The following is a 13,785-nucleotide window of genomic DNA, read 5'->3' on the forward strand; positions in this document are numbered from 1 at the left end:
AATGGACACCGACGCTCCAGCTCTGAAAGTATTCAACTCGGAACCCGATGGTGGTAGCAGAGGAAGAGGTAGGCCCCCACTGCGATGGAAAGATCGGGTGGAGAAGGACTTGGCTTCACTTGGCGTTTCCAATTGGAGTCAGTTGGCACAGAGGAGAAACGACTGGCGTGCTTTGCTGAACTCGGCCAAAATCGCTTAGGCGATTTAGTATACTTGTGTGCACTTGTCTACCGGTCTCGGCATCCTTTAACCTGATTTCCAGTTGTTAATGCTGCTTGGCTGACTGATATCATATTAAGAGTGTACTAAAATTCGGATCCTTCATTTATAGTTGATTACCGCTTTAAAAATCTCGTTCAGAAATTATTACCCTACAGTGCTTAATAGAGGATAACGTTAATAGCATTAGTAGTTTCTCAACGGGATCAATCTGCTTAGATTCGACATTTCGACAAGCCTCTTCTAACGCCAACATTCCCGCGACAGCCGGTTCTACGTACCGGAATGACTCGGGTTTTACCCGACCAAGGGCTGTTGTTTCGACGATCTAACCCAGTTTAGGTCGGCGAAATCCATCAAACGTTGTTCGATGGACGACAACGTTGACGGATGAAACGACCCGAGCGGGGCTTTGTAGCCGCTACAACAACAACAACCAGTATGCCAACTTCGATGACATTGTGCATGTTTCACTTAGCAAGCATAAAATGCCTCTGTAGCTTTATTCGAGCGTTTTCATTGATCCTAGAAAATTATATTGACCTCAAAAGGAAAGAACTCATTTTCTTACGGTAATTCCTTTGGGAAAACTAAATGCTTGACGCAGGACCTCTTACAATTTTCCTAGAGAAGGGAGATTCATAGAGGATCATTACTATACCAATTACTAAAATTTGAGTCTTATGCGGGTCGCATTGCGCGTTTTTTTTTTTTGTCTTTTTTTGACGAGGTCTAATATATATACATATAAAATAGCTCGATCGTCCTACCATTTGATTACTCAAATACGTAATAAATAAATAAATAAATAAAGAGCCCTATTTAAATGCATGTTTGTGTTTTCATCAGCCGTATTGAAAATGTGCAAATTTTGCGTGGATTGTTTCGTGTTATAGGAAATTTTTATATTGTCGTGACGGTAAGAAAATTAAACAGCTTTAAATATAATAGCAAATGATAATGTGATAAAAACCCTCGCAGAACGAGATTAGCATGTGCTATTATTGAAAGTTCAAGTTGTGGGCTCATAGCATAATATTTAATAGCAAACATTTGTTTAGTATTATTTAAAATAAATATAAAATGTAAAAAGTAGTGTTTAAGGAAGATAGGGAAAATTTTCTCTATGAATGCTGTACTCTACTTAGTATGTGACAATAATTAGGTTAGGAATGTACATTTAACAGAATTGATTAACTTACGTTGATGTTTATCGGCCAGTTGCACCAGTGGATTTGGCAAATCGCGCCTTCTATAAAAGCACATAACTTTCGCCTCCACATTGCCGGATTGGTTTTTATTTAGCTCTTCTATGCGTCGTATTAAAAACGGACTATTTGGATTTGTCTCTACATAGACATAGTCTGAAATATAAAAGAAAAATAAATATAATTGATGGCATAAATCGAACAAATTTTAGGCAATAACATAAGACCACATGTGTGTCCTTTGAATCAGAATGCACTTGCTGCGGCTGTTGAAGAAATATTTATGTTACTCTCGTGTGGGGACACGTATAAATTGGCAAGTATGATATTGATAAACCATATTGTAACTGGCGTTTTTGTATGTTTAATTTGAATTTTATTGTACATTACTTCGCAAAAGAGAGGATTTCTAAAGATGAAGATGCGATTGAAGTGCAATACTGAGGAGCACATCTATCTAAAGCCCTAACCTTTCGTTACATAGGCTCTCTATTGGATATGTGGATTAACTGTTCTGAGCGAAAGCTGCTACCACAACAACAAGTTATTGATGTGGTCGATTGCAGCAAACGTTATTTGGATAACTATGCATGCACATGTGCACTAAATTTTCTTCAATCGTTCTTTATAAGATGCCTAGAGAAGCTAGCCACATATACACAAAAATGTACATACATTTGTGCACTGTAAAATTATACAAGAAGAAACATCAGACACAAAAATGAAAAGAACGCAAGCTTCATAAGCAGACTAAGCAACAAACAAGTGGAAAATATAAATTAGTCTTCCCGCAGTGGTTACAATCACAAGTACTCGACCACACATGCATGCATACAGAATATACTCTTATGCGTATGTATATATGCCACATGGCATAATGGCAGCAAGAGCAGCGCGCACCGTTAACTAACAAGCTCACCAATTGGGTCCTGATCGTTTTGGAAGACTGTCGCATAAAAATCCAAAACTATAGGAAATGTTTGGTAAAATAAATAAATTTCTAAAGTTAAACCAGCGGTATAAACTTGTTCCACTTGGGTTAAACTTTGGGCTAATGATAGCAATTCTTTTACTCTTTTTCATGAATGCATTGTTGAGCCTAGAAATGGAAACCTGTTTTATAACAAAATAATTTGTTGGTCTTATCAAATAGACAATACGTTTAGTTTGAGAGGAAAACACGGACATAACACTAATTAATGTTTTATATTGGAATTTCGCTTATGTCGTTACAATTAAATACATTACTACACTCATATGTAAAGAAATGTACGTACATATGCACATATCGTATGTACATATGTACATATGTATGTACGAAGGAATGCATGAACAAACGCATGTACATACATTCATACATAGTATATCATGAACTTTCTCTATTTATCTATGCTGCAGCACATACATAAGGCAATAAGATTGGCAGTGACTGGACCACACAACGCATTGATTATTTGAATATCATTTGACTAAAAGTGCCCATTGCAAGATTAAATGGAATTAAAAAAAAGAAACTTCGATAACGCGTTTAATTCAAGTCGCAAATTTCCACCTGCTATCCAAAGCTTATTTTAGATATGCAAGTTTACCTTAATCGATGATCTTTAAACATTTGATTGACAAATTTATACTACAAAAATGGAGAAGTACATATGTAGTAGATGTACATGTGTAATTTCTTGTATTAAGTATTAAGCTTAAGCGGATTCGGTATACCAGCTGATAATTCAACATAGCATAGCATTACAGATTTTAGTATGCCACCTCCTTGCACATTTCTTATTTAATCTTATACACAGAATATAAGTGCAAGCCATAAATGCATAAAATGCAGTTTTGGACGTCGCAGACGAAACCAAAACTGCGACGTGACAGCGAAAGCGACTGCCACGATGACAGCGATATCAGCATAGTCCAAAAGCGCACCGAGTGCACCACCGCGCAACAGCGGCAGTGGCAGCGGTACCAGCAAATGCGCCAGTAACGACAGCAACAGCAGCAGCAATTGCGGCGACGGCGGCGGTAAAAAGCGCCAGCGCCGAAAGACACGAACAAGGTACAAAACGCAGGAGAGAAAATGGAAAATTTTTACCTCCAACCCGATACATATTTGTGGCCATTTTCACTTAATTTTTGCACACAATTTCACACACAAAGTGTTTAGCACTTGTTTAATTACTATTTTATACACTTTTCATGCAATTTTTTTCACATTTAATCGCGTTAATTTTAATTTGTTGTGATTACATTCACAAAAGACGCGTTTTTTTCGTCGCCATCTTAGAAAACACAAAACGTCAAATGTCAAAAAAAAAAAATACAAAATACAAAAACAAGAATGAATGTCAGAACAGGGATAGATCAAAAAACTTCCACTGGAATGCACTACCGGAGTTCACAGGAATGCACTAACGGAAGTATAGGGTGATAAACACTGGCTTCACCCTGTTGCGTTTGGTCCCAAACGTTATTTGGTCCCATATAATATCCCATTTCTTGTAACTGTAATTCCCATTTCCAATTAATTAATTAAACGAAAAAGCAAGCAAGCACCTTTTGCACATATTTACATTACAATCGTTCTTTAAATCGTTTAAATCGTAAATTAAATCGTTCTTTGGTGATTCGTCTGAATCGTGAATCGTTCTTGAGAACTCGTTCGAGATTTTTGTAAACAAGCAAGCCCGTCCTCTTCTGGTGGAAATGTCAAATGTTGACAATTCGAGGCGGCATCTGGAGGGAACTTCAAATTATTGGGGAGCATAACTCGGCTAACAACGCTGCCAACTCTGTAATTTTGCACGTGAAACTTTTTTCCCGGCACAAATGTGAAAAGGGCAATTTGAAATAATAGCTGTTGTTGTTGTTTAAACCGAAAGCAAATTTTATAAACACAAAAGTGGAAAATATCACCGAATTTTCAGAAAATGAAGTTATTTGGTCATTTTTTTAGCTATTTAAGATAAATACAAGTCAAATCATTGTTTAGAGCCGATATGTTAATTCCGGAAAAATTCACGAAATGTGGTTTTTTGCGTTCCTCACGCTCTGGGCACTTTTGGCACGTGTTGATACATTTTTGACACTTGTAAGAGAGTAACTTGTTTTTACGCTCTAATTACTGGAGCAGCCCGGAAAGCGTGTGGAACAAAGCTAATATCACCACCTAGTTTTCTAAAAAAAAAATCAATGTACTTTAAATGATATAGCTATTAGTTCCGTAATGAAAATCTCAGCCGTCGTTTGATAAATTGGTTAACTTTGGTTAAAAGGATTTCCATACAAAGTTTGACAGTTCATTTATCAAAACGATAAATTTATCAAGTTTATCAAGAGTTTATCACTTTTGATGAAGACCCCTAATAAGTTTCATAGATAACAGCTTTGTTTCTTAACAGATAATTATCACAAATTATCACTAATTTCTGCTGAAAGCGTTTCTTAACCCAAAAAACTAGCAGATACTAACAACTATCTCTTCTAATTTCTGCTAGTAAAATTTTTACTAGCAGAAACTAGCAGCTGTCAAAATGAATAAACCAAAATTCGCGCTAATATTTTCAATAGTCAAATTGTGAGCTTAGTTCTGTCAATTTTCCCATTCTTCTTCTTGCTAATAATTATCTGCTAAAAAAGAAAAGAAACAAAGCCAACGATTATCTGGATTTATCTAGCAAAACTGACAGTGGCAGTGGACAGACGCGACTTGTCAAAAATTGGACATGATTGTGACGTGGACTTAAAAAAAAAATTGTCGGAGGAAATCTAATTTGATTTTTGTGTAAAGGAACAAAGAATTTCTGGATAAGTCGTCCTCAACTGTGATGACGACCTACGAAGAGTTCATTCAGCAGAATGAGGATCGCGACGGTGTGCGTCTTACTTGGAACGTTTGGCCTTCAAGTCGCATCGACGCTGGTCGCCTGGTTGTGCCACTTGCTTGTCTCTACCAGCCACTGAAAGAACGTCCGGATCTGCCACCTATACAATACGAGCCGGTTTTGTGTACACGCGCTAACTGTCGGGCAATACTTAATCCCCTCTGTCAGGTAGATTATCGTGCAAAGTTATGGGTGTGCAACTTTTGTTTCCAACGTAATCCGGTGAGCTCATAATTCAACCGTAAAAATTATTGATTTAACTAATTTATTTTCCTAAAAAGTTTCCTCCACAATATGCAGCGATATCAGAGCAGCATCAACCCGCTGAATTAATTCCTGGATTTAGCACAATAGAATATACGATTGCACGTGCTCCATGCATGCCGCCGGTTTTCATATTTCTCGTAGATACTTGCATGGATGAAGAAGAATTAGATGCCCTAAAAGATTCTTTACAAATGTCGTTAAGTTTATTGCCTCCCAATGCCTTAGTTGGGCTTATCACTTTCGGCAAAATGATTCAAGTGCACGAATTGGGTGCTGAAGGCTGCTCTAAGAGCTATGTCTTTCGCGGCACCAAGGATCTAACTGCAAAGCAAGTGCAAGATATGTTGGGTATAGGTAGGCAAAGTGGTGGACCTGCAAGTGCACCTGGCCAACCGGGTCAGCCAATGCCGGGTCAACAACGAGTACCAGGTGCCGCGAATACTGCAGCGCCTGCTGTACCTGCAGCCAATCGGTTCCTCCAGCCCATTAGCAAATGTGACATTGCTCTGGGCGACTTATTAAGCGAATTGCAGCGCGACCCTTGGCCAGTACCGCAGGGCAAGCGATACTTGCGTTCCACTGGCGCTGCATTGGCGATTGCCGTGGGTCTTCTTGAATGCACTTATCCCAATACAGGTGGTCGCATCCTGACCTTTGTCGGTGGACCTTGCTCCCAGGGTCCCGGCCAAGTGGTCGACGATGAACTAAAACATCCAATTCGTTCGCATCATGACATTCAAAAGGATAATGCCCGTTTTATGAAAAAGGCAATTAAGCACTATGATGCCTTGGCTCTAAGAGCTGCTACCAATGGCCACTGCATCGATATTTACTCATGTGCTCTAGATCAATGCGGTCTTATGGAGATGAAACAATGCTGCAATTCTACTGGCGGTCATATGGTATTAGGAGATTCGTTCAACTCGTCACTATTCAAACAAACATTCCAACGAGTGTTTGCACGAGATGCACGCGGGGATTTGAAAATGGCATTCAATGGCACACTGGAAGTGAAGTGCTCGCGCGAGCTAAAAATCTCGGGCGGAATCGGCTCGTGTGTGTCGCTGAATGTGAAGAGCTCGTCGGTGTCGGATGTGGAGATCGGCATGGGCAATACGGTGCAATGGAAGATGTGTACACTGAATCCAAGTTCCACGACGGCATTCTTTTTCGAAGTGGTTAACCAGCATGCAGCCCCTATGCCACAGGGAGGACGGGGATGTATTCAGTTCATAACTCAGTATCAGCACGCAAATGGACAACGTCGTATACGTGTGACGACATTGGCAAGAAAGTAATAAACATTTACTTTTATTTACATATTCATATTGTAATATAAATGTGTATACGAATTCTACATAAATTTAGTTGGGCAGACGCGACAACTAATTTACCGTACATAAGTGCAGGTTTTGACCAAGAAGCGGCAGCAGTTATTATGGCCCGCATGGTTGTCTACCGCGCTGAAACAGATGAAGGGCCAGATATATTGCGTTGGGTGGACCGACAGCTTATTCGTTTGGTACACACTAAGCACATAGCTTAATTTCCATATCGTTACCTTAATATAGAAAGGCCTCAACTCATTTTTTTTTTTCTCTCAAATCGAGTATTGCACAAAAGTCTGCCGATAACTCGCTAAGCATCTCCAGGATTTTAAAAGTATCTACTACAACATGAAATTATTTACATTCTTAAATAAAAAAAGCATTTAATAGAAATTCGCAACAAAAAAAAACTTGATATTGTAAGGAGTTTTTTCATTACTCTGTAAAGAAACAACATTTTTAGATAGGGCCTTTCTATATTAAGGTAACGATATATTTTGTAGAATGTCTAATTTAAGAGCTTTTTTTTTGCAAAACCAGTGCCAGAAATTTGGTGAATATAGCAAGGATGATCCGAACAGTTTCCGCTTGGCGCAAAACTTCAGCCTTTTCCCGCAGTTTATGTACCATCTGCGCCGTTCGCAATTCTTGCAAGTCTTCAACAACTCGCCGGACGAGACCACATTCTATCGGCACATGCTTATGCGCGAGGACCTCACCCAGTCGCTAATTATGATACAGCCAATTCTATACAGTTACTCCTTTAATGGTCCTCCAGAACCAGTGTTGCTTGACACATCGTCCATACAGCCCGACCGTATTCTGCTGATGGACACATTCTTCCAGATTCTTATTTATCACGGTGAAACAATCGCACAATGGCGAGCCCTCAAGTATCAAGACATGGCGGAATATGAGAACTTCAAGCAGCTGCTGCAAGCACCAGTGGATGATGCTCAGGAGATTTTACAGACACGTTTTCCCATGCCGCGTTACATTGATACCGAGCATGGAGGATCGCAAGCTCGTTTCTTACTCTCCAAAGTAAATCCTTCGCAGACGCATAACAACATGTACGCCTATGGTCAGGTGAGTGTTACACAATTATGCACAGTATGTGCATGCATATGAACATAATAGTTCGATAAACAACAGTTAATTTGCGATGCGTTCCGTTTTATATGCGCTTAAGCTTGCGCGCATTGTGTTTATTCGTTAAAGTTTCCATTTAATTTTAATTTAATTATTTTTCTTTTACGTGTGTTCGTTCGTCTCTGTTGTTAAATTGTCATTGCCGATGGATTGAATGTTTGCAAAAATGCCGAAAATGTAGTCACCAATCGGCCAGTCTACGGTATGATTTTTATGTTTTAATACAGTTTTTGCTACTCCTTGGCCGTCGAAGGTCTAAGAAAAATCTACATATAATAATAATAAAATTGGTTAAGAGATTTGCTTTGGGATTTCCTTTGGTGTATTGTATTTCATTACTTTCTTCACTATGCTTTAACACACTTTTATTGCTTTTGTTCACTTTTTAATCAGCCTTATTGCCAATTCCATGTGAATAAATCGTTCCCATAATTTAACATGCAAAACAAAAATAAATTGTAAAAAATTGTTTTTGTTTTGCTTTATAATTTAAATATTTGTTCACATGGAATTCACGATAAGGCCGAATATTTTAAAAATGTATAGCTTTTTATATTGTTCTTCTTTGTACGAGTATATAAAACCTTGTTTTTCATTTGAAATTCTATATAGGATGGTGGTGCTCCAGTGCTGACTGACGATGTATCGCTACAGCTTTTTATGGAGCATCTTAAAAAGCTTGCAGTCTCCTCAACAACTTGAATCGAAAATTTTTGGATGCGTTTATCGTTGTATTACTCAAAGTTTAAGGCGCTGATAAATCGGTTTTTAGGAATACATAAGTAATGCTGCAGCATTTGTCGACATAAATAATTACGATTGTATCTATAAAAACATATGTTTAAAAATATTATAACATTCAAATCAAATCATACTCTTATCCTCGATGGTAGTGGCAGAAATCGAAGGTTGGTATTAGTAGTATTTACCAGATAGCTTATATCTGTCGTCATAAGCAACAACCGCCTAAGTCGACTTAAGAAAGTATTGAGTTATATAAGTATGCTATGGTATTCTGCAACTACTATTCCATGTGTATGTGAAATGCCCATCTCGCCAGCCAGGCTATTTAAAAAGTTATAGACGAAGATATTTTGGTTTTTAAAACGTTTTTTCTCGAAATCGGGTTTTCGACTTAGGCGGTTATTGTTTATGGCCCCAGATATGTATAAACATACATATGTACATATCGCGCACCGTCTTCAAAAGAGTGACAACTCAAAATAATACGTTCGTCAGAAAATGCGAAACCCTATTTCGTTGCACATGCTAATCATATAGGCAAGGGCGACTTTACCTTAGGTTTTTTAAACAAAAAATAACAACAATTTGCTCCAGCTTTTGCTGAAAGGTGAATAAAAGCTCTGTGTACATTTTTACTGCATAATTTCAAAAATGTCAAATTTTGAGTTTTGACTCTTTTGAAGATGGTGTGCGATATGTGCTTTTTGTTTACTCTCAGATACATCTCCCAGACCAAATAAAATGTAAATCTTGGAATATTAGCATTTTTAGAAGTATTTGCTTTTTAAGAGTTCTTATTACTTTATTTCTATATCTGCGTTCACACATACTACATACATGTGCAAGTACATACGTTACTAATTCATGCACAACAGAATATACTAAATTCCAATAAACGCATTTGCTACAGAGAGCGAATATAACTTTCTTAATATTTTAATGCACATCAGGAGCTATTTTTTGATAATAGCTCTACTCAGAACGTACACAAATTTAATTAAGAAAACGAATCGACATTTTCTGTTCAACATCAGTTCGTTCTAAAGCTTTACAAAAGTCCTCAAAAGAAATTTTTCCTTGGCAACACAAGTCAGCTTCCAGGATTGTGCGTTCGGCTATGCTTAATAACTGGTCCTGACTGATATTTGCTCCGACCATCATATGGAGAATACTCAACAGCTCATCCCGACTTATGACACCGTCATCATCTAGGTCATACATTTTGAATGCAACTGAAAGTGAATTACGTTTGAAAGTTAATTTTAAGCATGTCATGCTTGACGATTTGATCACATTTTAACTTCTCTTCACGGCTATTCAAGCCATTTTCCTTTTTTCGAATTAATTGGTCGAAAATGTGCCAACACATTCATGAATTGCCGGAAATTTACGCGATCATCAGTGCTATCTTCAAAGAAGGCATGTACAATGCGCTCACAAAGTGGATTGATGGCTAGTTCGGGTATGCGCAAAAAATCCTCACGAGATAATGTTCCACAATCGCCTCGATCCAATGAAGTGAAACGGGAATACAAACGTTCTATTTGATTTGACGTAACTGAAAGTTATTAGAGCATTTCTGGTTTAATTACTCTGATGAAAATTTAATAAGGTTCAATTATATTTATCTAATCATGCGATGCGATGTTGAAATTACGAAATTTAAACAGATAACTAATCTGCAAAATATAGACATACATACATACATACATATTAAGACGGACAGAAAAATTAACTATGTTATTAACGTTTATCGCACAACCATGATAATTGCTTGCACTTAACATATATAACTGATCCACACCTTCGTAAATATTTAAAGAAAATACGTATATATGAAAAAATTTAAGTATTAACGATTGAATGTACGTACATACATTGGACTCTGTGACGTCTAATTCGTGCTCCAAAATTGCAAAAATTAAAATACAACACCTAAGCAAGATATGATGCACTCACTGTTTACATCACGTGATAAGTGCAACTACATACTATGTGCATATTGAACATTTTTCCATTATTTTCAAACAGAAAATAAACAACTTAACCACTAAAAGAAGACCGGGATTAAATCTGCTTATGATTGAATTATATCAAAGAACAAAGAATTTATTCGACAATTTGATTATTTTGCATTCATTGCTCAAGTCGTATTTACTTACAACCCGTCTCTTCCTGAATTTGCGCGATCTCCTCTGGACGCAGCAGTAGTGACGACTTATTGCCCATTATGATTATTCAATAACGTCCAATAAATAAAACTTATTACCAATGGAAAAATAAAATCAACTAATAGTTGACTTCGCAACAACTGACGTATGTATGCATTTATGTATGTTGATCTTTCGGCAACTATCAAGGCGTATTTAAATACACCTTGGCAACTATCATCGAACAGCTGAATTTGACGGCCTCTTGCGTCGTGCTGCCACAGTTTGTAATTTTCCACCCTAGTTAACTAAAAAATTGTTATGGGGAACTTTTTTTATTTTACAAGTATTTAATATTGGCAAAGAAGGTAAATTTATAAGAAGGGAAAATACCAAAGAACGTAAATTTATAAGAAGCAGCGTTGCGGAAAATCGTCATTTTACCCTGGAAAAATCGTCATTTCGGCCAAAAAAACGTAAATTTTTTTTTTTATTCTAATTTTTAACCAAATAAAAAATGAATAAAAAAATTACTTAAATTACATACAATAAATATGACAACACATGTCAAAGCCAAAGGAACCCACATTGCATATGTGTTAATAAAAATGGATTTGTAATTGTTAACGACAATTTTAAATTACACTTAATTACAGTGTCAACAGTGCAAACTAACGATTTGGTTACAATTCTAGAACAAATATAATATAACTAAAAGCACGGTTGTAGAACAAAACTAGATAAATGCATGGTATTTTGTATTGCTTTCCTTTAAAAAATTGTCTACATACATACTTACATACATCGAGCCCTAACCGACAAAATAATGTAAGCGACATTTTTTTCAAAATTTTCTTTTTGATGCAGAAATGCATCTAGATGCTCTAGGAATATTTCTGCATCAAAAAGAAAATTTTGAAAAAAATGTCGCCTACGTTATTTTGGCGGTTAGGGCTCGACATGTTGTCGATGGTTTAGTAAAACCGCCCATCGACCAATTGCAAACCCGCCTGTCTTAAGGCACTCAAATTGTACAGGAGAGCGAAAAACGGGTTTTCTTTGAAGGCATTGCCTTATTAGGCGATATTTTCTGTAGCTATTAATTTACAAATCTGTTGTTTTAATAACGATTTTACGATTCTTATGCATATATCTCGATGCCTGGAACTCAGAGTTACCAAATCTCATTTTTGCAACAATGGCGATTTAGGCGGTTTTGCAAAACATCGACGATAGACGTCTTGGTTAAACCGGAGACGCCAGTGCCAGCAAATGAAATTTTCATTTTTGACAGGGCGTTACGTTCTGAAGTTGGATGCAGAAGACGGAAAGCAACAGAAAGGACAAAAAGTGAAAGAGGAAACGAGAATAAAAACGAAAGGAAATGAGAAAACGTCACAAATTACGCCGCGTCGATTTGGGGATAGCTCGTGCTAACACTCGTTAACAATTAAAAACGCAACGCTTAGCGCTGCAATTTTGGAACGCCAGTAACGAGTTGTCCCTTCCTATAAATTTACCTTCTTTGATATTGCCGTAGAAGCTTTCTTCCTCAATGGTTTTCATAAATATAAATCCTTTTTTGAAGTTTTGAATTGGGGTATTCACAACGGTGTCGTAAGTGTCGTTTTGTTGTGTGTCGTAAACTTTAAACGCATAAAAAATATATTAAGGGAGTTCGCAAGGTCCTATCAAAGTCGTATTTTGAATTTTCGCAGTGCTAAAAAATAGTTGGTTGTGGTTTCAGGTTTTCTAAACATTTATTTAAGCTTTTAAAGTTTACGACAAACAACAATGCGACACTTACGACACCGTTGTGAATTCCTCAAATAACTTTTTGTATGATGAACGTTTTTGCAACTCTCTGCCATAGAGGCGGAAAACTACCGATACTATAAAGTAATATCGATTTTTTAGCATAAAGCGTTAATCGACACCGTCGATAAGCCGATCGAATCTAAATCGAAATATAACAAGTTTCTTAAAGCATGAGTCGAAATTTTTTTCGGATTTAAGAGATGAACATTATGACAGTCAGCAACATGGCATCGGGAATTATTACGCAAATTATCGATATATGTATTGAGAGTTTCGATGATTTCATTTTGATTCTGCTAGTGATTTGCTGAGTTAATACTATTAAGTACTGATCGATATTCGGTACGTATTTAAGAAGTATCCAAAAGGCTGCGATTTTTATACATTCCGGATAATTCCATTTCACAGCCGGAATAAACAGAGTGCGTTTGAAATATACGTTAACATGTCATCAGAATTGCTATAAGTTCAAGTGTTTTAGCCGATATCATATAAATTAATAAAGAACTATGGCAAAGGCTTAATGTAAAGAAACGGTATCGGGTACCGAAAGCGAAGTATTGGGTACCGAAATCTATTTTAAGTATTGGGTACCGACTATTCAGCAAATATTAGCCTCTACTGTGTTGCACTTTTGACTTTTTGTAGTGCATTCTTTTGCTTGGAAACATTTTTACCTTACAATATTTTCGCACCGTCTAATATATAGTAAATAAACAAGTTTTTGCTTTACCGACATTAAATAAATTCGCCAAGATTCAGAATATACCAAGCCTGAAACTGGATAGGATGGAGAAGATTAACTCGACGCTGGGGGCCGTGAGGTCTCTGCGTTCTAGCGTTCGACAATGCTTCGAGCACTTGGCAGATGGCACCAATGCCGAATTGGCTGAGGATAACCGGACCAAGTTTCTCCTCAAATTCCAGGAGAATTTTAATAACATGAATGCTCAATTAAGGTAAAATATGCCTAGGACTAATGCTACAATTAGTCTCATTCATTGTATGTATGACCAGT

General features: G+C 37.0%; 3 protein-coding genes and 1 long non-coding RNA gene across 5 annotated transcripts; 2 read left to right on the forward strand and 2 right to left on the reverse strand.

Moving 5' to 3' along the window:
- Positions 1-1,421: 1,421 nt before the first annotated feature.
- On the reverse strand, positions 1,422-3,686 carry LOC118752522 (metastasis-associated protein MTA3-like; the record flags this gene model as incomplete). Its single annotated transcript, XM_036487431.1, has 2 exons — positions 3,520-3,686; positions 1,422-1,583 (listed from the first exon to the last, which is right to left on the reverse strand). Coding segments are annotated over exons 1-2 (190 nt in total), but the record flags the coding sequence as incomplete, so codon positions are not given.
- Positions 2,072-2,937, forward strand: LOC118752523. Its single transcript, XR_004994699.1, has 2 exons — positions 2,072-2,410; positions 2,826-2,937. It is a non-coding gene; the product is annotated as an uncharacterized LOC118752523 (long non-coding RNA).
- A 1,565-nt stretch (positions 3,687-5,251) lies between the features above and the next one.
- Positions 5,252-8,924, forward strand: LOC118752518 (protein transport protein Sec23A-like). Of its 2 annotated transcripts, XM_036487427.1 has the most exons (6): positions 5,252-5,530; positions 5,590-6,869; positions 6,944-7,097; positions 7,444-7,992; positions 8,237-8,257; positions 8,668-8,924. In XM_036487427.1, exons 1-6 carry the CDS (start codon positions 5,252-5,254, stop codon positions 8,755-8,757), a joined length of 2,373 nt encoding a protein of 790 aa, XP_036343320.1. In that variant the 3' UTR covers positions 8,758-8,924. The 2 variants fall into 2 exon arrangements, with proteins under 2 accessions (XP_036343320.1, XP_036343321.1); XM_036487428.1 differs by lacking the exon at positions 8,237-8,257.
- A 629-nt stretch (positions 8,925-9,553) lies between these two features.
- LOC118752519 (calcineurin B homologous protein 1-like) lies at positions 9,554-11,189 on the reverse strand. The gene is given in 4 exon segments (XM_036487429.1): positions 9,554-10,031; positions 10,093-10,135; positions 10,137-10,357; positions 10,962-11,189. Coding segments are annotated over 4 exon segments (570 nt in total). The 5' UTR covers positions 11,029-11,189; the 3' UTR covers positions 9,554-9,792.
- Positions 11,190-13,785: the final 2,596 nt, after the last annotated feature.

The sequence above is a fragment of the Rhagoletis pomonella genome, unplaced genomic scaffold (assembly GCF_013731165.1).
Source record: "Rhagoletis pomonella isolate Grant_MI unplaced genomic scaffold, Rhpom_1.0 Rhpom_scaffold_01594, whole genome shotgun sequence".
NCBI lineage: Eukaryota > Metazoa > Arthropoda > Insecta > Diptera > Tephritidae > Rhagoletis > Rhagoletis pomonella.

Coding starts and splice junctions, on each gene's coding strand:
- LOC118752518 (XM_036487427.1), top strand. CDS start 5,252: ATGACGACCTACGAAGAGTTCATTCAGCAGAATGAGGATCGCGACGGT. Junction 6,870..6,943: donor GTGACGACATTGGCAAGAAA/GTAATAAACATT, acceptor ACATAAATTTAG/TTGGGCAGACGCGACAACTA. Junction 7,993..8,236: donor ACATGTACGCCTATGGTCAG/GTGAGTGTTACA, acceptor CCGAAAATGTAG/TCACCAATCGGCCAGTCTAC.